Here is a 24,592-nt window from a genome sequence, read left to right as displayed (position 1 = left end):
TTTCTGCTGCTCCAGAGAAGCAGACACGGAGCAATGGTTCCAAACTACAAGAAAAAAGATTCCACCTAAACACTAGGAAGAACTTCCTGACAGTAAGAGCTGTTCGACAGTGGAATTTGCTGCCAAGGAGTGTGGTGGAGTCTCCTTCTTTGGAGGTCTTTAAGCAGAGGCTTGACAACCATATGTCAGGAGTGCTCTGATGGTGTTTCCTGCTTGGCAGGGGGTTGGACTCGATGGCCCTTGGGGTCTCTTCCAACTCTATGATTCTATGATTCTATGATTCATAAGCCGCACTTCAACTGACCCTCGCCCGCTGCTGAAGCAGTTATGAGAGCTGGGTTCCGGCAGGAGGAAAGAACGGACTCTGCTGGACCCCTTCAAAGCCCTGGTCTTCTGCAGGGTTTTTTTAAGGGGGGTGCCTAGTCCTGGCAACCTCCCCTCATCGCTCATCGACCCCCAAAGCGCCCGTCTTTAGTAGGACGAAGCGTCGGTTGCTGCCATTCCTCTCCGCAAAAAACCCGGAAGTCAAAAAAGTGAGACTTATATTCAGGCCAATACGGTAATTTCATTTTATAGTGTGCACAGTCCAATCGACTGATTTAATGCCGGTTTTATTAATATTTCTATAGCGCTCAGGGCTGTGGTTTCTAAGTGGTGTCAAACAGCATTTGGAATGCTGTGTACAATTCTGGCTGCTTCGCCTCAAAAAGGATACAGTCAAACCTTGGTTGTTGGACGTAATCCATTCCAGAAGCTCGTTCGGTTTCGGAAAAACATTCGACAACCAAGGCCCGGCTTCTGATTGGTTGCAGGACCTTCTTGCACTCAAGCGGAAGTCACATCGGACATTCGTCTTCCAAAAAACGTTTGAAAACTGGAGCGTTTATTTCGGGGTTTTCGATGTTCAAGAGCCGAAACGTTCCAAAATGGAGGCGTTCGGGATCTGAGGTTTGACTGTATTGTAGAGTTGGAAAAGGTTCCATCAAGAAGAATTTAGGGTGGTGTGGCCTGTTCCCCCGTACAGGGCTAAAGGGGTGCAAAATTGAGAAGATCAATGATTGAGAAGATCCATTCGGGGGCGCCAAGTTCTGGCCTTGCACGGGCGCCGCATTATGCAAGATTAGTCCGCCCCTGGGTGGAGCGAGTCCATTGTCAGAAAAGTGTGCAGCATTTGGAACTTTCCACTTTAGAGAAGAGGCGAGTGACATGACAGAAGTTTATAGAATTTTTTGGACATGGAGGAAGCTGGCAGAGAAAAGTTTCCCTCTTGCATAACTCTAGAAGACGTGGACATTCAATGAAAGGCAGATAAAAGAGAAGTCATTTTTCATGCAGCACTTAGTTAAACTATGGGAACTCACAGCCACAGAGGCCTGATGACTACCAGCCAGGATGTTTTAAAAAGAGGATTAGACAAAGTCACGGAGGAGACAGCAATTGGTGGCTACTAGCCTCATTGCCTGGGAAGCGGGTGGCACTGTGGGTTAAACCACAGAGCCTAGGACTTGCTGTTCAGAAGGTCGGCGGTTCGAATCCCCACGACGGGGTTAGCTCCCGTTGCTCGGTCCCTGCTCCTGCCAACCTAGCAGTTCAAAAGCACATCAAAGTGCAAGTAGATAAATAGGTACCGCTTCGGTGGGAAGGTAAATGGTGTTTCCGTGTGCTGCTCTGGTTCGCCAGAAGCGGCTTAGTCCTGCTGGCCACATGACCCGGAAGCTGTACGCCGGCTCCCTCGGCCAGTAAAGCGAGATGAGCGCCGCAACCCCAAAGTCGGCCACGAGTGGACCTAATGGTCAGGGGTCCCTTTACCTTTACTAGCCTCATTGCCTATTTGCTGCCTAAGTGTTTGAGTCAGCAACACTTCTTTGGTGATCCCTCGTAGCCGAGTAAGATCGTCTTCCATAAACACGGTCTTAACAGTGAGTCCGTAAGTGACTGTGGAGGCCAATTCAGGATCCCCACGTCCTTCCACAGCGGGGACATAGGTTTCCGCATGGGAGTTGATCCCGGTGAGGGTTTGCCAAGCGTGCCTTCCTCTTAGCACATTTCTCCCTTTCGTCCTGAGTTTGAGTGTCTTCAAAGCCCACGACACCTTTGGGAAAGGCTGTTCTCCAATTGGAGCACTTGCAGTGCAGTGTTTCCCAGTTGTCAGTGTTTATACTACATTTTTATAGATTATAGGGTTTTTCTTAGCTTCTGAATACCAGTTGCTGGAAACCACAGGAGCAAAGAGGGCTGCTATACTTGGCTCCTGCTTGCTGGCTTCCAATGGGCAACTGGCTGGCCATTAGGAGACCAGCATGCTGGATTGGGCTTGATCCACCCGTCTCTTTCACTCACTGGCTCAGATCCTCAAACCTGCACCTCCAGAACTGTTGACAGCTTCCCCCCTTTCAAGGAATTAACTTCTCTTTTACAGAGCAGCATCTAATTCCTAGAAGGATATGATCTCGCAAGTCGGCAGACTTCCATAATGTGCCACGGAAGTCCAATATATGGGGATGTTATTCGAATCGTCACGCTTTGCAGCTTAAAGGCAACCTATTAGAGATTATAAGGAGAGTGTCCTGGGGGATTATCCCACATCCGGCAGCTGAAAGGCTCTGTGGATATTGATGGTGATAGGGCCCAGGTGCCCCCATGGGATGTCTAGCTGATTTTAGAGACAGTCTTTGTGTACGCAATTTAACAGCCAGTCACGAAGGACACTGACCCTCTGGTTGCAAGGAGCCCCAGATCACAACCTTTCAAAAGACAGCATCAAGCAACCAGGAAGCGCTGTCTGAAATTGAGCTTCAGCTGCTGCGCTCTACATGGGGCTACTTTGGAGGTGACCCAGAAACTGCAACTAATCCAGAATGCGGCAGCCAGACTGGGGACTGGGAATGGCCGCCGAGACCACATAACACCAGTCCTGAAAGACCTACATTGGCTCCCAGTACATTTCTGGGCACAATTCAAAGTGTTGGTGCTGACCTTGAACAGACTCGGCCAGTATAGCTGAAGGAGCGTCTCCACCCCCATCGCTCAGCCCATTTCACTGAGGTCCATTTCCGAGGACCTTCTGGCGGTTCCCTCCCTGCGAGAAGTGAGGTTACAGGGAACTAGGCAGAGGGCCTTCTCAGTGGTGGCGCCTGCCCTGTGGAATGCCCTCCTGTCAGATGTCAAGGAAATAAACAACTATCTGACTTTTAGAAGGCAGCCATGCTTAGGGAAATTTTTTTATGTTTGATGTTTTATCGTGTTTGTAATATTCTGTTGGGAGCCGCCCAGAGTGGCTGGGGAAACCCAGCCAGATGGGCAGGGTATAAATAAGTTGTTGTTGTTGTTGTTGTTGTTTTGTTGTTGTTGTTGTTGTTGTTGTTGTGCCACAGCCCTCCATCTTGCCAGATTCAGAAAAGGGCATGGTGAGGCTCTCCTATTGGAAAAAGGCTTTTAAGGCTTCATCTCGATCGCTCATCCTCTAATGGGGCATCTCTAGTGGTTCCCCACATGACCCCTGAGGTCCACTTGGAGAAAAGCAATGACAAACCTAGACAGCATCTTAAAAAGCAGAGAGATCACCTTGCCAACAAAGGTCCGTATAGTTAAAGCTCTGGTTTTCCCAGTAGTGATGAATGGAAGTGAGAGCTGGACCATCAAGAAGGCTGATGGCCGAAGAATGGATGCTTTTGAATTCAGCTGCTGGAGGAGACTCTTGAGAGTCCCATGGACTGCAAGAAGATCCAGCCTCTCCATTCTGAAGGAAATCAGCCCTGAGTGCTCACTGGAAGGACAGATCCTGAAGCTGAGGCTCCAAGACTTTGGCCACCTCAAGAGAAGAGAAGACTCCCTGGAAAAGACCCTGATGTTGGGAAAGATGGAGGGCACAAGGAGAAGGGGACGACGGAGGACGAGATGGTGGAACAGTGTTCTCAAAGCTACCAGCATGAGTTTGACCAAACTGCGGGAGGCAGTGGAAGACAGGAGTGCCTGGTGTGCTCTGGTCCAGGGGGTCATGAAGAGGCGGACATGACTAAATGACTAAACAACAACAACAGGGTTCAAGTCTTTGGTGTGGCAGGCCCCTGACCTGCGGAACTCTCTCCCCCCCCCCAGGTCATTCACTCTCTGACACACCCGTTCTATTCCAAACATCGTACTATTTTCGCCAACTCCCCTTAACTTACAATATTCGGATGTGACAGCCTCAGCAACACACCAATTTCGGTCCTGACGATTTTCTTGTCGATCTGAAAACAGAGAATAGAGTGCAAGTCAAGGACCCCCCACCATTTTCCCGTTGTTTTTGCCAACTTGGAAAGACCTGCTGATAGTCAGCAGGGACACAGGGAGCAACTATAGATGAATTCTGGCCAAACCTGATGATCACTCCCTTCTCTTAGACTCTGTTTGTCCCACTCTGACCTTGAGGTGGAGTGGGGAATCCCTGCAAAGAACAAGCAGCCTCATCTAATCGTTCCTCATTTGGAGTGTCGCAGGAAACCCCCCCCCCAATCATTCAGTTTGTACAAACTTCACACACACTCACACTCACACACTACATACACTATGCTTCTGTTATAAATTCATAGAAAATCAACCATACATCGGATTTGCACCATTCCACTTTTATTTTACTCCATGAAGGAAGGACCACAAAATGGGGAAGGTTTGATACAGGGCAGCCATAATCCCTTCACCATCCCAGCACATCCTCAGGAGCCCTGCCCAGTTGCTATGCCAACCCTGATGGTCCTAGACAGAAGACCATCAAGATCACAAAGAACTTGCATATGGGAGTGGATTCAGCACAGACTGGAACAAAGGACAATGATCAGCTCTTCCCTCTGGAGGCAGGAAACTGCAAACTCCCCCCTCTGTCACCTGGAAAGTACTCATGGGGAGGGGGAAAGGGGGAACCAGCCAGGTGACAGGACACTCAGGTTACCACCACAACCCCTCCCTCAACCCCTCCTTTCTGTGATGTATGTGTGATGTTTCTGGGGGTGGTCTTGATCTACAGGGTGGGAATTTCAAAAGTCTTTATAAGGCCTTGCACACCATTTTTCTGGGTCCTTCTTCTCTCCTGCAAGTGAGGGGAGCACCCTGTTACAACAGATCAATAAAGGCCAAGGCTACAGGCTGCTGTTTTGCTCCACGTTATCCTGGTTGGTGTCTTTGTTTTTGTCCAAGGGAGCCCTTGGATTTTTCCGTTAACAGGAGTGAGATGGGATTGGCACTTACCGTTTTCTTCAATATTTTGGCAGCATATTGGACGTTAGTTCCTTTCTCCTCACAACTGTACACCACCGAAGTGGCTCCCCTAGAGAAACGGGGGACAGAGAGAGCTGATCACACATTCGCCCCTCCCAGAATATATATACAGAAAGAGTTTTTTCCTATATATTTTTTTTAAAGAAAATAAACAATACCTCCTATTCCCACTGGGAGAAATGACCAACCAGGGAATTGTCAGAAGCCATATCATTTATTTATATTCATTTATATTTGCTATTTCATCTGAGTTTTAAGTATCAGAGAAAGAAGCTTAGCGTGTAAATGACATCTTAATTGTCTTTCTGGTACCAATCAATGCTACTCTCTTTTTAGGCTATTCACGCTGTGGGTTAAACCACAGAGCCTAGGACTTGCCGATCTGAAGGTCGGCAGTTTGAATCCCAACGACGGGGTGAGCTCCCGTTGCTCGGTCCCTGCTCCTGGCAACCTAGCAGTTCGAAAGCACGTCAAAGTGCAAGTAGATCAATAGGTACCACTCTGGCGGGAAGGTAAACGGCATTTCCGTGCGCTGCTCTGGTTCGCCAGAAGCGACTTAGTCATGCTGGCCACATGACCCGGAAGCTGTACGCCGGCTCCCTCGGCCAGTAAAGCAAGATGAGCGCCACAACCCCAGAGTCGGCCACGACTGGACCTAACGGTCAGGGGTCCCTTTACCTTATTGGGAATCTTATTAATTTTTTTGCAGCTGTTGCGTTTTTCTTTTTTATTATCATTATATGCTGTAATTCCCCCTTCAAAGTTCAACTGAAGGACAGGATATCAAACAAACAAGTAACCTAAAACAGTGATGTCACTATTGCACTGTAATTGTGAATGAATGGATCATAATTTTTCAGGAGGCAAGCTAAAGAACTTTATTGAAATCATTGCAGGAAAGGATGGTCAGAACTGTGTTTGAATATATTTTTCTTTCATAATTTATATATTGCTCGATTGCAGGGTGTAATGGGATTAGGGGTTGCTTGTGCATAAGCGCCAAACCGCTCCAAGTTGAGTAGTTGGCTAAAACCTTCCCTAGATAGGACAGCCCTTACTTCGTGGCTGTCTTAATCACTGGCAGAATCCGTCAGTGGGCGTTTCCTGAACTTTTTCCAACATAAGAGCTCCTTGACAGAAAGTCTCCGCCTGGATTCCCTGCGCGTCAGCTTTCTGCGCAGAGTGGGCGTCCCCAGGGGAGGTCCTGAGCTCTCTCCACTGGTCTCGCTGGAAGCATCCCTGAGCCTTCCCTCCGACTCCGACTCCTTCCCTTCTTCCTCAGTGGAAGTTCTCCCTCTTTCCCTGCTGGTTCCCTCCCCAGCATCCGAGAGCCTCTCCACCCCCCTGAGATCCGATGGCAGTTCCCTGACACAGGGGAATAAAACCCTTCAAACTGATTAACGATAAAACCGAAGCCATCTAAGTTGGTGGCTATCGCCACCTCCTGTGGCAGCGAGTTCCGCAGGTTAACAATGTGTTGCATGAAGAGGGGCTTTCTTTATTTCTGCTCTTGAATCTTCCAACATTCGGCTTCATCCGCAAGTTCTAGTGTTAGAGAGAGGGAGGAAAACATTCCTCCATCCACTTCTTCCATGCCAGGCATAATTTTACAGGCATCGATATCATGTCACCACTTACCCCAACAAGCACGTTTTGACTCGTGTAAACTGTTTTGCGAAGCACATTCTACTAACATGCATTTTCAGTGCATACTTTCCCCCTTATACAGTGGTACTTTGGTTCTCAAACTTAATCCGTTCCAGAAGTCCGTTCCAAAACCAAAGCGTTCCAAAACCGAGGCGCGCTTTCCCATAGAAAGCAATGCAAAACGGATCAATCCGCTCCAGACTTTTAAAAACAACCCCTGAGACAGCAATTCGACATGGATTTTACTATCTAACGAGACCATCGATCCATAAAACGAAAGCAATAATCAACGTACTGCAGTCACACAATCAATCCATCAGTAGCCGGACTGGGTTCCACACAGCCACGAAAACAAAACAAAAAAAGAGCCGCAAAAACAAAAACGCAAAATAAATAGCAAAAACAGACAGACAGACCTCAAAATGGAAGCGTGGCACTCACATCAAAAGCATAACACTCAACACGGAGCACGTTCAGCTTCCGAAAAAAGTCCGCAAACCGGAACACTTACTTCCGGGTTTGCAGTGTTTGGGTTCCAAGTTATTTGAGAACCAAGGCGTTTGAGAACCAAGGTACCACTGTATGTGCATTCGGAGAACTACACTGCCAGATTCAAATTTCGATCCAGCAAACTTTTTTTGGGGGGGGGGCGGCACTAGGATGGGGAAGTTTGGACTTTTCTGGGATTGTGGATTCACACAACTGGGTGCAGAAGGGACTTAGAGACCAGCCCCCAGTCCTCATGCGTGCTTCTGGCTTGCCTTTGCTAAAACAGTTTTTAATTAAAAACCGCAATGCTAAAGAAGCTCTAAAGCTTTAAGCGGCTTTGGAGCCCGAAAGGGACCCCATCTGGCCCAGGCCTGGGGACTTGACGGCCTCCGTCCCTTCTGAGCAGATTGGCAAATTTGTGTTTACGGGGAGATCACATGCTGATTACCACAGGCTGACAAGAAATGCTTTGGTGGGGAGCGAAGTAGCTCGTGCGTCGCACAGCCTGGGAGTTGGCTTCCTGAGGTACAGCCAGGGACACCCGCATACCCTCCAAAATTAATAATAATAATAATAATAATAATAATAATAATAATAATAATTTATTTATACCCTGCCCACATCTGGCTGGATTTCCCCAGCCACTCTGGGCAGCTCTCAACAGAATATTAAAAGCACAATAGAACATCAAACATTAAAAACTTCCCTAAACAGGGCTGCCTTCAGATGTCTTGTAAAAGTCAGATACAGCGGTACCTCAGTTAAAGACAGGTAGCCGTGTTGGTCTGCCATAGTCAAAACAAAATAAAAAAATTCCTTCCAGTAGCACCTTAAAGACCAACTAAGTTAGTTCTAGGTATGAGCTTTCGTGTGCATGCACACTTCTTCAGATACCTCAGGTTACATACGCTTCAGGTTACAGACTCCGCTAACCCAGAAATATTGCCTCAGGTTAAGAACTTTGCTTCAGGATGAGAACAGAAATCTCTGTTCCCTGGCAGCGCGGCAGCAGCAGGAGGCCCCCGTAGCTAAAGTGGTGCTTCAGGTTAAGAACAGTTTCAGGTTAAGTACACACCTCCAGAACGAATTAAGTACTTAACCCGAGGTACCACTGTAGTTGTTTTATTTCCCTGACATCTGATGATTTATGTATGATGATAAATGTTAAAAGTGAAAATGAATCAAAAAATGTTTTTAAAAAGATCATAGCTGGGTAATTATTTATTGTAACTTAGGAGTGAACTTCGGTTTCCGTTTCATTATTTGCTGATGTCTTGAGAGTTAACTTTGATGCGCACTACCGTATCCCAAAGGATTATTGAATATTTCTTTTTTTATATATAAGCCGTTCCATTTCAAAGCTAAGACTTTTTGTATCGGATCAGATTATTATAAGGCGCGTGGTCTTCGTTGTACATTTCGCCGCTGCAAACCGCCTTGCAGCAATATAGAAAATGGCGCCGTGCAAATTAAAAGTGAAATGGAAATGATAGGAAACAGCCGCTCTTAACATCCAGAAGGATGGTGGAAATCGCGGCGTCTCCGGAATCTGCACCAGATATACTTCCTCTTGCTAAGAATAGCCTGGTTTTGGCATCTGTTCTGCCGAACCTCATTATCCTCAGCAGCAGGTGGATGGGAAAGTAAAATTAGCTGTGCTCACTTTGCCCCTTCCCTCCCCAGATCCTTTGCAATTTCATCCTGCCCACATCTCTGTATATTTCCAGCAGCATAAGCAAAACCGACTTTGAGACATCAGATACTGACAAAATGCCCGAAACTCCATCTTTGGTGGAGATGGAGCAACAGGAGCCAGGAGTCAGGATACTGGCCCAGCTAGCTCAGCATTGCCTGAACTGATTGGCGGGCTGTGGTCATTTCCAAAACAAATACAGTGGTACCTTAGTTGTCGAACTTACCATATTTTTTGCTCTATAAGACTCACTTTTCCCCTCCTGAAAAGTAAGGGGAAATGTGTGTGCGTCTTACGGAGCGAATGCAGGCTGCGCAGCTATCCCAGAAGCCAGAACAGCAAGAGGGATTGCTGCTTTCACTGTGCAGCGACCCCTCTTGCTGTTCTGGCTTCTGAGATTCAGAATATTTTTTTTCTTGTTTTCCTCCTCCGAAAACTAGGTGCGTCTTTTGGTCTGGTGCGTCTTATAGAGCGACGAATACGGTAATCTGTTCCGGGAGGCCGTTTGACTCCCGGAACCGTTTGAAAACCAAGGCGTGGCTTCCGATTGAGCGCAGGAAGTGCCTGCAGCTGATCAGAAGCAGCGTCGGACGTCCGGCTTCCGCAAAACATCTGCAAAACAGAACACTCCCTTCCAGGTTTGTGGCGTTCAGGAGCCAAGCCGTTTGACAACCAAGGTACCACTGTAGAGCAACAGTCCAGTCCTCATGATTCGGAATAAAGGGCTGATTTAAATAGGAACCTAGGAGAGGAGCCTTTTAAAGTCTGATTTACACCTCCAGCGCTCCTCTGCTGCCCCCTTGCCTTTTAGTGTCCTACGAGGTAACCCCACCGCCCTCCAGGGGGCAGTACTGCTCACTTTAGGATTGTCTACTCTAACCATTACACCACACTGTCCATCCAGACACATTTCCATGCATTACGCTGAGATTCACCTGACATGTTCTCCATGCACATGGAAAGTTATAAAGGAGGGTAAAAGAAGAAGAGATAGATAGGCTGAAATTCTTGTAGGATGCGATCCATGAGAGGCAGTCATGTATAACATTCCTGGTAATGCTAGAGAAGACATGCGAGGAAATGTTTGGTCCAGCCAGTCGAAACTTCCTGTTCCTCCTGGCTGGAGCATCCTTTCTTTTGCATGTGATAGAAGATGGCCGTGGCCTTACCTGTCCAGGTAACGAAAGGACGAGTCACGCAGCACCCTTCCCTCTCTTTTTGACTTCCTTCTTCATTTGACCAGCTTTTAGCTAGGACTGCTCTGCTAGCTCTCAGCTAGCAGAAGCACTGGGATTCTTCCCCCAGATGGGGTAGATCCACATGTACATATTTGTAACAAATTCTGCCTTCAGGAATCCAACTGTGAACCGATGTGTGTCAACTTCTTTTATTGACTTTGAATAAGATTGTGTGGCATCTTTATTCTTTGAAGAGGGGTTCAAGGGAACTTACCAGGAATGTACAATTCAATCTGAGACAGGTTGAATTGTATAATAGTGAGAGGCTCAAACAAGCCTGCAACCAGCTGTTTGCTACTACTCTGGGATACGGGTGGAGCTGTGGGTTAAACCACAGAGCCTAGGACTTGCCGATCAGAAGGTCAGCGGTTCGAATCCCTGCGACAGGGTGAGCTCCCGTTGCTCGGTCCCTGCTCCTGCCAACCTAGCAGTTCAAAAAAAGTATCTTCCAGCGGGAAGATAAATGGCGTTTCCGTGCGCTGCTCTGGTTCGCCAGAAGCGGCTTAGTCCTGCTGGCCACATGACCCGGAAGCTGGACGCTGGATCCCTCGGCCAATAAAGCGAGATGAGCGCCACAACCCTAGAGTCGGCCACGACTGGACCTAATGGTCGGGGGTCCCTTTACCTTTACCTTTACCTTTAACTCTGCTAGTCCAATTAGGAAGGATATTGATAAACAATATATCCTCTCCTGCTACCCTGAACATCCCCACAATTCTTTGAAAGCTGAATTTTGCAAGCAGAGCGACCTTGCACATTGTGAAAGTGGGGCTGGAGTCACGACTACAGAGGAGCGGCATGCTTAAGAAAGGGCTTTTGCAGAATTGCAGATAAACTCTTAAGTGAAAGCATCTGTTCTTTTCTCACTCTCATGAGCCAGATGGAAAATTAACAAAGGCTAAGGTGTCTATTTGTTCAATTTGGCTGAGCATGCCTTAAGAGAGATACCACGGAGGCGGTGGCAAGACTGAAAGAAAGGCGATGAAACAGTGAAATGAATTCTGCATTTTCTCCCTCCCTCCCTGGGAGAGCCAGAGAGAGAGAGAGAGAGAGAGAGAGACACTATGTCCCTAATTAAGGATTTACCCAACGGCTCTCTTACAGCCACCGCACTGATCAGGATTAATATCCCCCAAATATAAGCGTTTTAAAAACACATCTCAATGTGTATTTACCAGAAGAGCATGCCAGGAGCTTCCTAAAGACCCAACACATTTACCCTCACCACCGCTTGAATGTTCACCAAGTGATTAAACACCACTCAAGGGAACTAAAGGTAAAAGGTAAAGGGACCCCTGACCATTAGGTCCAGTCGTGGCCGACTCTGGGGTTGCGGCGCTCATCTTGCTTTACTGGCCCAGGGAGCCGGCCGTACAGCTTCTGGGTCATGTGGCCAGCAGGACTAAGCCGCTTCTGGCGAACCAGAGCAGTGCACGGAAATGCCGTTTACCTTCCTGCCAGAGCGGTACCTATTTATCTACTTGCACTTTGACGTCCTTCTGAACTGCCAGGTTGGCAGGAGCAGGGACCGAGCAACGGGAGCTCACCCCGTCCATCGCAGGGATTCGAACCGCCGACCTTCTGATCGGCAAGTCCTAGGCTCTGTGGTTTAACCCACTGCTCCACCGCCGCTTGAATGTTCACCAAGAGATTAAACACCACCCAAGGAAGCTAAATATCCTGCAAAACATCATCACTATCTGTGTTGTGTAGTGATTAGATTGTCGGGCTACGACCTGAGAGAGACCAGGGTTCAAATCTCTCTACTCGGCCCTGAATATCCCGGGGGTGTGGCTTTGGGTGTGGCCAGCCTCTCAGACTCACCTACCTTGCAGGGTTGTGGACAAAAATGGCAAGAGGGGGCTTGCTCTTCAGGTTAATGAAAAAAGCGAGCGAGAGTTGTTTTATGATTTGTTATTGTCAGTTCAAAGCAGTCCTTGGCAGCTCGGCCGGGGTGTGAGACATCTGCCCAGGCGTGTTTCTGGTGGCAGGCATGCGCACCCAGAGGTGCAGAATGCGAACCGGTGCTTCTCGACTCCTGAGCGCAATGGGATTGACTCCCATGCAGAGTTTCACAGCTTTCGTTGTGAAAATCAAAGGGGGGCGGTGCAAGGTGGGGTGGGGTCTGAACCCTGAAGGGCAAAAGACGGGATTGCCCGCTAAGCAGATTTAAGCACGTGCTTAGGGGCAGTAGCACAACAGGGGCACGAAAAGGAAAAAGGAATATATATATTTTGGAAAGAATTAGACATTTGCAGACACATGTGGCCCTCCAGACCTTGGTGTCTGGGCCACAAAACTCTCCCAGGCCACACTCCTCACCAACCTCCCACAGAGCTGTTGTCGGTAAGTGTAGACAATACTGAGCTAAATGGGGCAATGGTCTGATTCAGTAGATGGCACTTTCTTAATTTCCTATTTAAATTCGGAATCACGAAGACTGGAATCTTACAGTACATCACCTAACAGTATGCGGGTGGTAACACCTAACAGACGTGGGTGGCGCTGTGGTCTAAACCACTGAGCCTCTTGGGGTTGCCGATCAGAAGGTCGGCGGTTCAAATCCCCACGACGGGGTGAGCTCCTGTTGCTCTGTCCCAGCTCCTGCCAACCTAGCAGTTCGAAAGCACGCCTGGGCGAGTAGATAAATAGGTACCACCGTGGTGGGAAGGTAAACGGCGTTTCCGTGTGCTCTGGTTTCCGTCACGGTGTCCCGTTGCGCCAGAAGCGTTTTAGTCCTGCTGGCCACATGACTCAGAAAGCTGTCTGCGGACAAACACCGGGTTCCTTGGCCTGAAAGCGAGATGAGCGCTGCAACCCCAGAGTTGCCTTTGATTGGACTTAACTGTCCAGGGGTCCTTTACCTTTACCCAGTGGCGTAGCATGGGTTGTCAGCACCCGGGGCAAGGCAAGTAATTTGCGCCCCCTAACCCATGGGTTTGCGCCCCCTAACCCATGGATTTGCGCCCCCTAACCCTAACCCCCAGATGTTGTGCCCGGTGCGGCCGGCCCCCTGCACCCCCCACGCTACGCCACTGCCTTTACCTAACAGTAAGGGAACTCCTATGGTCGGGGCAATCTGCTTTGCTGGCAGATTTCCCAAATTCAGTCCCCAAAAGCATCTCCGGGGGGTGGGGGCTGGAAATATTTCCCCTGCCTGAGACCCCCGGAGAGCCGCTGCCAGACCTGTCAACAATCCTGGCGCCATTCTTTGTGTGCCTCCTCCACGTGAGGTCCGGATGTTGGCAACACGAGAGCAGGGCCTTTTCTGCAGTGGCTCTGCCATTTGTAGAATTCTCTCCCCGGAGTGGCTTGGCTGGCTCCTTCATTATACACCTTTAGGGAGCAGGCAGGGCTGGACTTAGGTTTGATGAGGCCCTAAGCTACTGAAGGTAATGGGGCCCTTTCTATGTCCAGCTGTCCTTTGTCAACAACAAATAGTTGCTGTTTTTGTGTGTTGAATATATGCTATATGGTCATTTATGGACCTAATAGGTATCTAAAGCCATTTGCAGATAACAAATAGGAGCTTATCCAACACTGTTGCTGGATGTAGGTTTTATTTTATTGGTTTTTTATCTCATATTTCGGAAACGTACATCCAGGTTTTTTCCCCCTTTAAATTTTTTGGGGGGCCGCCAAGAAAGTGGGGCCCTAACCTATAGCTTGCTTAGATTATACGTAAACCTGGCACTGGGAGCTGGCAAAAACATTCCTCTTCTACCAGGTTTGGGGGTGATTAATATTCTGGAAGGGAGGGCTATTGGTTCGCTTTGTTTACGTTCTTGTTTTTATTCTGCACTTTGTGTTTTTATGCTTTGGACTGCTCTGCCATCTTTGGATGAAGGGCGGTATGCAAATCAATAATAATAATAATAATAATAATAATAATAATAATAATAATAATAATAGGTGGAGCAGTGACTCAATATAAGGCACCTGTTAAAACCAGCCCTTTATTCGGAAACATGAGGACTGGAATCTTGTTTCTGTTTTAGAGGAAAGACTGCAGCTCAGCGCTGGAACACCTGCTATGCCTGCTGAAGTCCTGGGTTCAATTCTCAGCAGCATTTCCAAGTAAATTTGGGGAAGGTGGCCTGACTGAGACCCTGCAGAGCTGCTGCCCACCCGTGTAGACAGTATGGGGCTAGATGGACCAATAGTCTGATTCAGTATAAGGCGTCTTACGTTCCAACTTAAAACCAGTCCTGTATTCGAATCCACAAGGCCCGGAATCTTACAGGGAGTTTCCAAACAGCGAAGTAACTCACACAGCTTAGCACTTCAGCACCTATTTGGACGCAGAAGGTGCTGGGTGCAATTCCCGGCATCTCCACATAAGCCGAAATCCCGGAGAGCTGCTGCCAGCCAGTGTAGACTGTACTGAGCTAGGTGGACCAGTGATCTTCAGCATAAGATGGCTTCCCACCCTTTTGGTCCCTCCAAAGTGTCGTGCATGCTGATGATATTACAGTGGTACCTCGGGTTAAGTACTTAATTCGTTCCGGAGGTCTGTTCTTAACCTGAAACTGTTCTTAACCTGAAGCACCACTTTAGCTAATGGGGCCTCCCGCTGCTGCCAGAGCACGATTTCTGTTCTCATCCTGAAGCAAAATTCTTAACCTGAAGCACTATTTCTGGGTTAGCGGAGTCGGTAACCTGAAGCGTATGTAACCTGAAGCGTATGTAACCCGAGGTACCACTGTATCTGACGTTTAGAAGACATCTGAAGGCAGCCCTGTTCTCATCCCCAAGCAAAGTTCTTAACCCGAGGTATTATTTCAGGGTTAGCGGAGTCTGTAAGCTGAAGCATATGTAACCTGAGGTACCACTATAATAATAAACAGCCAAAAGGAATTCTGGATCCCATCCTTACCTGCCAAGTTCTGCGCCCATGGTGTAGAAGTCCTCAAGGACTGCATCTCTGCGGGATCCCTCGATCCAGTACTCGTCCTCCGGAGGCTTTGAGGTGGGCATTTTTAGGGCAGAGGCGAGGGTCCTTCCCGGAGGCGAGGAGGCTGGCTTTTCGCTTGGCCCTCTTAAAACATCGCAGATGGGCAGGCAGGGAGGGAGCGGCGGAGATGGGAAAGCAATTTCCAGGATTATCCGGGGAGGATCAGAATAAACGTCCTCAAATCTCCCTCCTCCGCTTCCAGCACCACACAAGAGGGTGGCAGGTGGGCCTCTGCTGCGCTTCTCCGCCGGCTGGATGGAGCCCCTCGGGCCGCCTCACACGCTCCTTGCACGCCCGTTGCACGCTCGTTTTGCACGAGGCCCCCAGCTGCCTCCTGCAAAAAAAAGGCAAGCGAGTCTTTGCCTTTAGAGATACCCCTTGAGGTTTTGGGGTGCCTGAGAACCCCTGCACGCTCTCTCACTCAGGCTTGGGTTGGCCACCTCCTCCAGTTAAGGTGATGGGGTGGCTTCTGCTTCTTGATAAAGTCTCCGGGTTTTTCTACATCATGGGGATCACCTTGAGGAATAATAATAATAATAATAATAATAATAATAATAATGTACCAATCTGGCAGAGTAGGACAAGTCAAGTTATTCCTGTTCCTCAGGCTCCTGCCCCAAACCACCCTCCCTCCAGGCCATTGCAAATATTTTTAGGTAGGGGGGTCTAACCCGGAGAGGAACGCTCCCCCACCCACTCCAGTTTCAAATCAAATCAAATCAAATCAAATTTTATTAAACGGTCACAGACCAGATTAACTCGTACAGCTAGTCAGCGAAACATAACACTGGAAAAAACAAAGGACAATTTCAATACAGATTAGGCCATAGCAGCAATTTAAAATTAGACAGCATGAATAAAATTAAGTATTTGCCTTCAGTTTCAAGATTTAAATCCAGGATTGCTGCTGGGGTTGGCGTGGGAACCCCTGTTTTGCCAGCTGCCCAAGCAAAAGATACGGCCCTTGCTTGCTCCTCTCCAGTAATTATAACAGTTACAGCATCTATATTTGGAAAATAAACCCCACAATATCGGCATGGAGGTGTCGGCGGCTTTCCAAACCTGGGCTGCAGCCTTCCTTTCGGCGAGGTTCAAGTTTCACATGGCGGAGTGCGATTTCTCCCTCCGGAACGGTCCTCCGCTCCTGCTCTGGTGGATGATGCTCAGAGGATGCTCAGAGACCACGCCCGGGAGAGACAACATCCCGGTGACCTCTATTTGAGAGAAAGTGTGGCTTTCCAGCCTCCCAAACTCGGCTCGCTCCTGCCACCCAAAGGCGCCTGCGTTTCATTGCCACTTCCTCCGGCGCTCCAGAGCAGAGATGCTGCAGCATGAGGAACTCATTTCATATCCAGCCAAGCTGGGGGATCAGGGAATCGTACCATTGCAGAGTTGGAAGGGACCATTAGGGACATCTAGTCCAACCCCCTGCAATGCAGGAATCTTTTGGGACTCAAACCCACGACCCTGAGATTAAGAGTCTCGTACTCTACCAACTAGGGACGCGGGTGGCACTGTGGGGTAAACCACAGAGCCTAGGGCTTGCCGATCAGAAGGTCGGCGGTTTGAATCCCCGCAATGACGGGGTGAGCTCCCGTTGCTCGGTCCCTGCTCCTGCCAACCTAGCAGTTCGAAAGCACACCAGCGCAAGTAGATAAATAGATACCGCTCTGACGGGAAGGTAAATGGCGTTTCCGTGAGTTGCTCTCATTCACAAGAAGCTGTACGCTGGCTCCCTCGGCCCGTGAAGCAAGATGAGCGCTGGAACCCCAGAGTCGTCCATGACTGGAATTAACAGTCAGGGGTCCCTTTACCTTTACCTTTAGGTCTAAACCACAGAGCCTAGGACTTGACGATCAGAAGGTCGGCAGTTCGAATCCCCATAACGGGGTGAGCTCCTGTTGCTCGGTCCCTGCTCCTGCCAACCTAGCAGTTCGAAAGCATGTCAAAGTGCAAGTAGATAAATAGGTACCACTCCGGCTGGAAGGTAAAGGGTGTTTTCGTGCGCTGCTCTGGTTCTCCAGAAGTGGCTTAGTCCTTCTGGCCACATGACCCGGAAGCTGTACGCCGGCTCCCTCAGCCCGTGAAGCAAGATGAGCGCTGCAACCCCAGAGTCATCCATGACTGGACCTAATGGTCAGGGGTCCCCTTTACCCCTTTTACCTTACTCTACCAACTGAGCTATAGCAGGTTTAACCTGACTGTTTGCTTGTGAAACATGGACCACTTATAAACGGCAACTCTACTTTATACTTCCTGACATTATGAACATCAGAAGACCTAAAGGGGATAGCCCAGCCCATCTAGTGAAACATGGACCACTTACAAACTCATTCTCCAACTCCTCGGAAGCTTCCATCAACGGTGTCTCAGAAAATTTTTATACATCACTTAGGAAGACCGGGAAACTAATACCAGTGTCTTGGAAGAAGCAAAGATCACCAATGTCAAAGCAAGGATTCTTCAACTTTGTTGGACCGGTCATGTTGTGCAGATGCCTCTTACTTGCTTCTTCTCTAAACTAAAAAAGCAACCCTGTACCAGGAGGTTTTTAATGTTTGATTTTTAAAATTATGCTTTAGTGTGTGTTGGAAGCCACCCACAGTGGCTGGGGCAACTCAGTTGGACACGCAGGGTATAAATAATAAAATGATTATTATTAAATGATTATTATTTATTATTAAGATTATGATTGCCGGAAGAAATATCAAGAACCTCAGATCTGCAGATGACACAACTTTGATGGCAGAAAGTGAGGAGGAATTAAAGAACCTTTTGATGAGGGTGAAAGAGGAGAGTGCAAAATATGGTCTGAAGCTCAACATCAAAAAAACGAAGATCATGGCCACTGGGCCCATCACCTCCTGGCAAATAGAAAGGGAAGAAATAGAGGCAGTGAGAGATTTTACTTTCTTGGGCTCCATGATCACTGCAGATGGTGACAGCAGCCACGAAATTAAAAGACGCCTGCTTCTTGGGAGAAAAGCAATGACAAACCTGGACAGCATCTTAAAAAGCAGAGACATCACCTTGCCAACAAAGGTCTGTATAGTAAAAGCTATGGTTTTCCCAGTAGTGATGTATGGAAGTGAGAGCTGGACCATAAAGAAGGCTGTTCGTCGAAGAATGGATGCTTTTGAATTCTGGTGCTGGAGGAGACTCTTGAGAGTCCCATGGACTGCAAGAAGACCAAACCTCTCCATTCTGAAGGAAACCAGCCCTGAGTGCTCACTGGAAGGACAGATCGTGAAGCTGAGGCTCCAAGACTTTGGCCACCTCAGGAGAAGAGAAGACTCCCTGGAAAAGACCCTGATGTTGGGAAAGATGGAGGGCACAAGGAGAAGGGGACGACAGGGGACGAGATGGTGGGACAGTGTTCTCGAAGCTACCAGCATGAGTTTGACCAAACTGCGGGAGGCAGTGGAAGACAGGAGTGCCTGGCGTGCTCTGGTCCAGGGGGTCACAAAGACTAAACGACTAAACGACTAAACAACAACATTATTAAAAGGGCTCGAATGCTGCCAGCTTTCTTCCTAGGGAAATTGCTTTATGTTCTATAAAACATCCAACATCCAGCTTTGCGGAGATGCCCTTGTGATCAGGTGCTGTGGCAAATCCTACTCAGCCTCATCTTCTCTTCGCTTGGGCGTCCTCCGGACAGTCGCTGGTCTTTGAGCTGCCCCCCAACCACCCCAAAGAGAGGTGCTTCCTTACACTGCCCCACAGGGGCCTGGGACTTGTCTGTCCATTCCCAACAGCAAGGGCTGGCAGACTGGCTGGCTGCGCTGCCTTGCCCGCTTGCTTGCTTGCTTGCTTGCTTGCTCCATGGCCGCCTCAGCCCCTGCACCCAGCACCCCCTGGCCAAACCCAGAGGCACCATTCGCCTATGGAGCTTGTAGCCAGGGGTGCTGCAATAAACAGCTGTGCCAGCCTTTCCTAGAATGATAGAATCCTAGAGTTGGAAGAGACCACAAGGGCCATCGAGTCCAACCCCCTGCCAAGCAGGAAACACCATCAGAGCACTCCTGACATCTGGTTGTCAAGCCTCTGCTTAAAGACCTCCAAAGAAGGAGACTCCACCACACTCCTTGGCAGCAAATTCCACTGTCGAACAGCTCTTACTGTCAGGAAGTTCTTCCTAATGTTTAGGTGGAATCTTCTTTCTTGTAGTTTGGAACCATTGCTCCGTGTCCGCTTCTCTGGAGCAGCAGAAAACAACCTTTCTCCCTCCTCTATGTGACATCCTTTTATATATTTGAACATGGCTATCATATCACCCCTTAACCTCCTCTTCTCCAGGCTAAACATGCCCAGCTCCCTTAGCTGTTCCTCATAAGGCATCATTTCCAGGCCTTTGACCATTTTGGTTGCCCTCCTCTGGACACGTTCCAGTTTGTCAGTGTCCTTCTTGAACTATGGTGCCCAGAACTGGACACAGTACTCCAGGTGAGGTCTGACCAGAGCAGAATACAGTGGTGTCTCTGCCTTTGGAGGCAGAGACGCGAGAGGGCATCAGAGGAGGGAGGGAAGAGAAGAGGGGCAGAGGCCAGTGTTGCCCATGGCACCCTGACCATCCTTCAAGGCACCCCAGGGAGCCACGGCACACGGGTTGAAGACCACTGCTGTAAGGGAAGGAGAGACAAGGGGCCTTTGCCTAGCCCTGGAAATAGATGCAAGTCCTTATATTCCACTGGGCAGCTGCTGTCATGGGTAATGGCCACAGGGCGGGGCTATTGGCCTCTTTATCAGTGTCGTCTGGCTTTTCCTGATTGGTTTCATTCTGTGTTCTTATTTGTGTTCCTGCTTTTCTGTGTGGATACCAATTAAAGCGGCTCGTGGCAAAAGTGAAAAAATGGAAAATACCAGAAAAGGGAATGTAGAACAGGGGGAACTTAGATAACTGAGTCAGGCCAATTAATAATACTGATACTACTATTTTAAGACAGCATCTTAAAAAGTAGAGACATCACCTTGCCAACAAAGGTCCGTATAGTTCAAGCTGTGGTTTTCCCAGTAGTGATGTATGGAAGTGAGAGCTGGACCATAAAGAAGGCTGATGACTGAAGAATGGATGCTTTTGAATTCTGGTGCTGGAGGAGACTCTTGAGAGTCCCATGGACTGCAAGAAGATCCAGCCTCTCCATTCTGAAGGAAATCAGCCCTGAGTGCTCACTGGAAGGACAGATCCTGAAGCTGAGGCTCCAAGACTTTGGCCACCTCATGAGAAGAGAAGACTCCCTGGAAAAGACCCTGATGTTGGGGAAGATGGAGGGTGCAAAGAGAAGGGGACGACAGGGGACGAGATGGTGGGACAATGTTCTCAAAGCTACCAGCATGAGTTTGACCGAACTGTGAGGCGGACATGACTAAACAACTCAACAACAACAATACTACTATTGCTGCTACTGCTACTGCTACTACTACTAATTTATTACTTATACCTCACCCATCTAGGCGGCTCCCAACCGAATATGAAAAACACCATAAAGCATCAAACATTAACAACTTCCCTAAACAGGGCTGCCTTCAGATGTTTTCGAAAAGTCAGACAGTTGTTTATTTCCTTGACATCTGATGGGAGGGCGTTCCATAGGACGGGCGCCACCACCGAGAAGGCCCTCTGCCTGGTTCCCTGTAACTTGGCTTCTCACAATCAGGGAACTGCCAAAAGGCCCTCAGAGCTGGACCTTGGTGTCCAGGCTGGACAATGGGGGTGGAGATGCTCCTTCAGGGATACTGGGCTGAGGCCGTTTAGGGCTTTCAAGGTCATCACCAACTCTTTGAATTGTGCTCACCCCGTGATCCTCAAATGAAGGGGGGCATCTGAAGGCAGCCCTGTTTAGGGAAGCTTTTAATTTTTGACGAATCATTGTATTTTAATATTTTGCTGGAAGCTGCCCAGAGTGGCTGTGGAAACCCAGCCAGAAGGGCGGGGTATAAATAAATTGTTGTTGTTGTTTAGTCGTTTAGTCATGTCCGCCTCTTTGTGACCCCCTGGACCAGAGCACGCCAGGCACTTCTGTCTTCCACTGCCTCCTGCAGTTTGGTCAAACTCATGCTGGTAGCTTCGAGAACACTGTCCCACCATCTCGTCCTCCATCGTCCCCTTCTCCTTGTGCCCTTCATCTTTCCCAACATCAGGGTCTTTTCCAGGGAGTCTTCTCTTCTCCTGAGGTGGCCAAAGTCTTGGAGCCTCAGCTTCAGGATCTGTCCTTCCAGTGAGCACTCAGGGCTGATTTCCTTCAGAATGGAGAGGTTTGATCTTCTTGCAGTCCATGGGACTCTCAAGAGTCTCCTCCAGCACCAGAATTCAAAAGCATCCATTCTTTGGCGATCAGTCTTCTTGATGGTCCAGCTCTCACTTCCATACATCACTACTGGGGAAACCAGAGCTTTTACTATACGGACCTTTGTTGGTCCTTTGGCATAAATAAATTATTATTATTATTAATGGTTCCAGACCTCATGACTCTGAACCAAAGGCTGATTTAAAAAGGAAAACTGGAAGCTGCTTTTCCTCAAGCCACAGCCTTGCTGCATCACTGACTGCCCTGCACTGAGTGGCAGCAGAGCTCCAGGATTTTGGAAAAGGGCTGCCTTCTCAGCCTTACCTGGGGACTGAGCCCGAGACCTTCTGCCTGCGAAGCAGAAGCTCTACCGCTGAGCTATGGGTCTTTCCCCAAAGTGAAGGCCTCTCTTTTAAGAACAGCGCAGCACATCTTCCTTTGTTTTGCATTAAAAACCTTTCCAAAGGAGTAAAGGGGTGAAGGCGTTAAACCTTCCAGCGGGGAAAGGAATTGTAACATCAAGACGCAGCAGATCACAGGTTAAAAGGCGCCTGGATTTTATCTTCTCCCTTCTTTTAAAAAGATGTTGGAAGGCAGACGAGGGAGGGAGAGAAGGATGGGGGTGTACGATGGAGGGCCGGACCCCCAAATTTTGGAATGAGGGGTGCAAAGCCTTCAGAACGAGGGAAAAGCAATGTCTTAAAAGGAGACCCAGATTGATGCAAAATCTCACTATCTTCAAGCCTCATTTTCAAAGTTTAACTGCCAAAAGGGTCAGTAAAACTGCCTGTCTTGTCCCCCACTTTCCCTCCCCCCCCAAAAAAAACTGCTTCCTTCTCTGTAGGTTGGCAAAGGGATCAGACCAATAGGCCTGATTTGGTATAACCCAACACCCTATATCTCTATTCACATTCCCACCCACCCCCAAACCATAAGAACTGGAATCTTGCTTTATTTTAAAGGAAAATATTCAGTGGTTAAGGGAAATGGGTGGCGCTGTGGGTTAAACCACAGAGGCTAGGACTTGCCGATCAGAAGGTTGGCAGTTTGAATCCCCGTGACAGGGTGAGCTCCCGTTGCTCGGTCCCTGCTCCTGCCAAACTAGCAGTTCGAAAGCACGTCAAAGTGCAAGTAGATAAATAGGTACCGCTCCGGCGGGAAGGTAAACGGCGTTTCCGTGCGCTGCTCTGGTTTGCCAGAAGCGGCTTAGTCCTGCTGGCCACATGACCCGGAAGCTGTACGCTGGCTCCCTCGGCCAATAAAGCGAGATGAGCGCTGCAACCCCAGAGTCGGTCACGACTGGACCTAATGGTCAGGGGTCCCTTTACCTTTACTATTCAGTGGTAGAGTACAGATTTTGAATGCAGATGGCGCCAGGTTCAGTTTGCCCATGGGGCAGGGCGCACCACGGGGCCTCCGGAGTCTGCCTGCCTCCTCCCACTCAGCCGCCCTACAGCTGGGGGGGAGGTAGCGGGTGGGCCGTTTGGACAGTGCAGAGCCTGCACGTGCCCAAGCCACCACGTCTCTCCCAGGAGAGATGCGTGGCTCAGGCGTGCTGCAGGCCCTGCGGTGAGTGCCGCCCGGCATTTTGTCACCCCCTCAGTGGTGACACCTGGGGCGGTCTGACCCACCACACCCCCTTCCTCTGCCCCTGTGAAGAGTGCTGAACTAGATGGGCCTCCTTTGGCCTGACCCAGCTGCTGGGCTCTTCTATGGAACCTCCAGCTCCAGAGACAGTCTATCTGAACTCCTAGGTTCTTTGGGGTATTATTGTGATGGCCTGGGAATCTGATTCAGAAGCTGAATCTGAGGAGTCCCAGCCTGCACAGGAGTCCCCGCCCCCAGGGCCGGCTGAGCCGGGACAGGAGCTTGAATCTGAAGTGCCTGCACCTGTGCCGGATCCTCAGGAGCAGGTACCAGGTGAATCCACTCTGGCTCCGGAGGTGATGGAGGACCCATTGCCTGCAGGTGCTCCACTCTCAGCCCCGTCAGGGGAAGGTGAGTCTCCCCCTGGGTCCAGTAACCCTCCAGCCTCTCCTGAGCTGCAGAGGCTCAGGGCAGAGAGGCGGAGGGAACTGGTTTCTCCCAGGAGGAGTGCTCGCCTTAAGGCCAGGAGAGGTGGGTCTCCTGGGGGCCGGGACCGCCCCTGGCCTCAGAGAAGATAAAGGCCAGTCAGTCCGGTCCCAGGTTGCGGGAGCAACGTCGTTGGAAACCTGTTTCTGCCAGCACCCAGACCTGTTCTTCCAGAGTTCCCAACCATGCCCGGCTTCTTGCTTTGGACTTCGCTTCGCCCTTGGTGGACAGTCTCCAGACCCTCGACCCAGGACCGGACTCTGCCCACGCCTCTCGGTAACCCCCCCCCCAGGTCCAGCACACAGTCTATCTGAAGTCCTAGGTTCTTTGGGGTATTATGTTCTTAAACAGAGTCATAATCTGATGTGGTTATAAGGTCTGCATCCTATATTTTGGGGCAGGGTCCAGCCATGCCGTCGGGTGACTTCAGACTCTGGTCTTTAAAGCTTGCATACATCTTAACCCGGCACTGCTCCAGCCCTTGGCGCTTTGGGGCCCGCGGCACATCTCTTAATCCGGCCCAGCCCACCTGTCCCCCGGTGCTCAGGAGACCAGGCAGAGAAGCTGGCTCTGAGTGCTGTATCCGCCGCAGCATGTAAAAGACGGTGTTAGAATTCTCCGCCAGCCCAAGGACATTCTTCTGCCTCTGGGATCATCCATTTGCAGGCTCCCAGAAGGCAGGCGGTGTCCTTGCATCGGCGAGGAATTCTAACACGGCCTTTCTCTTGTACCTACAAGGTAGGAAATTAGCGCTCCAGCAGGGGCAAGCGAATGAGGTCGCACCTCGCCATGGGTTCCTCTGACGGCGTTCTGGATATTGAATATGCGAAATGCGTGCTAATGGGATTTTAATAACACGCTCCATTTCTTCCGGCTGGTTAGCGAGCGAGGAGTCGGCCCTCTCCTTCCGCTGCTCCGGCTGGATTCGACCCTTCCAACCCATTGCGGCAGGGGC

The 24,592-nt window shown here is 49.4% G+C and overlaps 1 protein-coding gene across 1 annotated transcript in view; it reads right to left on the bottom strand.

Annotated features, from left to right (window-relative positions):
- LOC309332956 (calcium/calmodulin-dependent protein kinase type IV-like) overlaps nt 1–16,556 on the bottom strand; it is a 44,480-nt gene extending 27,924 nt beyond the window's left edge. Inside the window, exons 1-4 of the mRNA XM_081846344.1 lie at nt 16,340–16,556; nt 15,200–15,793; nt 5,227–5,305; nt 4,170–4,232 (exon numbers count right to left, since the gene is read on the bottom strand). Of these exons, the coding sequence (XP_081702470.1) occupies nt 4,170–4,232; nt 5,227–5,305; nt 15,200–15,300 (243 nt within the window). The 5' untranslated portion in view covers nt 15,301–15,793; nt 16,340–16,556. The remainder of the gene's footprint in view (nt 1–4,169; nt 4,233–5,226; nt 5,306–15,199; nt 15,794–16,339) is intronic.
- Between the last annotated feature and the right edge of the window lie 8,036 nt (nt 16,557–24,592).

The sequence above is a fragment of the Podarcis erhardii genome (assembly GCF_964252035.2).
Source record: "Podarcis erhardii genome assembly, chromosome: 18".
Classification (NCBI taxonomy): Eukaryota; Metazoa; Chordata; class Lepidosauria; order Squamata; family Lacertidae; genus Podarcis; species Podarcis erhardii.
The sequence above is the reverse complement of the archived record's forward strand: the minus strand, read 5'-3'. Positions and strand labels throughout refer to the sequence as shown.